Source organism: Montipora foliosa, chromosome 7, assembly GCF_036669935.1.
Source record: "Montipora foliosa isolate CH-2021 chromosome 7, ASM3666993v2, whole genome shotgun sequence".
Taxonomy (NCBI): Eukaryota; Metazoa; Cnidaria; class Anthozoa; order Scleractinia; family Acroporidae; genus Montipora; species Montipora foliosa.
This window is the reverse complement of record NC_090875.1, coordinates 6,517,242-6,519,741: the sequence shown is the minus strand read 5'-3', so window position 1 is coordinate 6,519,741 and position 2,500 is coordinate 6,517,242. Positions and strand designations below refer to the sequence as shown.

The 2,500-nt window shown below is 35.2% G+C and overlaps 1 protein-coding gene across 1 annotated transcript in view; it reads left to right on the top strand.

Moving 5' to 3' along the window:
* LOC138011223 (uncharacterized) overlaps positions 1-2,500 on the top strand; it is a 106,731-nt gene that overhangs the window by 3,566 nt on the left and 100,665 nt on the right. Inside the window, exons 2-3 of the mRNA XM_068858179.1 lie at positions 313-398; positions 863-903. Coding sequence (XP_068714280.1) covers positions 887-903 — 17 coding nt within the window. The 5' untranslated portion in view covers positions 313-398; positions 863-886. The remainder of the gene's footprint in view (positions 1-312; positions 399-862; positions 904-2,500) is intronic.

Here is a 2,500-nt window from a genome sequence, read left to right as displayed (position 1 = left end):
CATATAACTTAAAATTATTCAATGAGTTCCTTTCAAGTGAAAAAGAATTTGTGATAAGGTTTGTGCTTGGTGTGAAAGAAAAATGGTGAGTAAAACACTACTGTCTATATAATAAAAAGAAATTATGCATTAGCTTGAACATATGAATTTTATACATTCAAGTGGCAAGAGCATATTGTTCTTGCAACTCGAACATAAAATTCATATCTTTTCGCTAACGTGTAATATCCTCTATATATTTTTGTAAGTTGAGAGTACACTTCCAAGTTGATTTCACTTTTCTGAAAATATGTCTTTTTCTTTGCCTTGAAGGATTCAATCAGGAGAAGCTGTAATATAAATGAAAAAGCTCTTAACAATGTGAAGGATAATCACATCATCTAAGAAGGAAATTAAGGGTGAGTTTTAAAGGTGTCTTTTCTTATCAACCATGTGTCCCCATAACTTTTTAGTAATTGGTGACTTCTGGCTCAACATGAGTCATATATTTAATTAGTGGAGTGCAGGAAAAGTGACTTTGTTGTGTGCTGAACTGCAGGTTAGAGTTCAATAATTTCATTTGATCAGACACAGACAAATGCAAACTCGTCCTCTGAGACACAGGGGCAGCTAGTCAGGACGATAGAATGTTTGGGGTGAAAGTTTACTGCAAGAATGGGAAGAGCCCGTTGGCACTTACTCTTAGTGAACCAGTTCTAGAAGCGTTCAAATTCCCTGCTTTTGATTGGCCACAAAAAATTTGTTGTAGCCAATCAGTAAAGAGGAGCAGCCGTTTCACTCTGATCTTTTCTTACATGAAGTAGTTTTCCTCATCGATCAACATAGTTGCCTGACCCATGCAACATAAATTTTCTTGCCATAGAAAGTTTCAGAAGTCGTGCAGTGAATGTGGAGACGTGAAAGGTGAGCTTGGTGTCTTTTACTAGACAAGTTAGTAAGCAAAGGTGCAGAAACTGAAAGTTGTGCATCGCACATCAGCAGCAAAGATTCATGTTACCTTCGAAAGATCTGCCATATACCGGTACATTTATCAGTGAGTGTTCGTTTACTTGCTGAAGCAAACTATAATAGCTGGGCACCCATTCATTGAAGCCTTGGTTTAAGTCAAGGAGAAATGGTTAATCGTTAGGAAAACACAGCCACAGGTACATGTACCTGTTTTTTGTAGTTTTACTGTGGTGTATATATTTGGAACTATCAACACTACTGTTATCTTGGCCCATCCATTCAGCTTTAAATTTTTGCAAAGTCTGAACCTGCTTACCTAGGCCCTAGTAAGTTGCCCAGGTGGAAATCTTATTAAGATCTTACTAAGATTCTTAATAAGTTTCTTAATAAGATCTTACTGTGTTTCTTAATTAAGATTCTTACAAGATCTTGTATGATTCTTGACAAGATTCTTACAAGATCTTATGAGAATCTTGTAGGAATCTTATAAGATCTTAGACAAGTTCTTAGATAAGATCTTGTAAGAATCCTGTAAGATTCTATCTAAGATCTTACAAGATTCTTACACAATCTTTTAAAAATCTTTTTTTAAGAATGTTACATTGATCTTACAAGATTCTTTTTTAAGACTGTTACAAGATCGTGTAAGCTGTTGTAGGGCTAAGATCTTCCAAGAATCTTTTTCCTGATCTTACAAGATCCTTTAGGGATCTTGGGCAACATATTGCAAGATTACCAACGATAAACTTATAAATTTTGGGGGCTTTCTGTAGGTACAGGAAAGCAAGTTGTATTTTTGGTCACTTGGAATTAGTCTTTATTTGGAGTTGTTTTGTTTTACATAATGTGTGCTCCAGTAACTGCAAAAAGAAGCAAATCTTGCAGGCTTCTCATTAGTAAATTCGCACATCTAGCAATATTTTTACAAATCCAACAATGATGCTGTCTTTTGGTGTCATTATCTGCAAATTACAGTCAACTCCCAATAACTTCAACCCTTGTTCACTATTAATGTAATCACTTTAGTTTCCCTTGAGGTCTTTATCTGTTGTCATTGCCAGTCTGTCCACAAATTATTATCCCCTCTAATGCTACCTTACATGTACAAAGAAATGCTGCACAATTTATTCTTTTGTGTATGAATTTTTATTGAACAGCATACAGCAAAACTGAGTAAATGCACTGTTGTGTTCTTCAAACATGGTGCAATTTTCAATATAATAACGACAACATTAATACATTGTAAAAAGAAAAGACTTGGAAGCGATAGACTGAATGCACTACATGTAAGTGCTTCAGGACCCCTAACAAACATGAAAACAAGCCTCTTTTCCACTAATCTTGAGCTTGACCTGAAATATTCCTGGTAATTTGGGTCACACTAAAGTCTGACCTGAATTACCCATAATAAATCAATTGAAGTTCAAGATTAGTCAAAGAGAGGCTTGTTTTCATGCTTAAGAGGGGTCCTGAGGTATTCTATCCCTTCCAAAAAACCTTTTTTTTACCATAACTCACACTCCTTTTGCGAAACAAGGGATCATAGAATTAA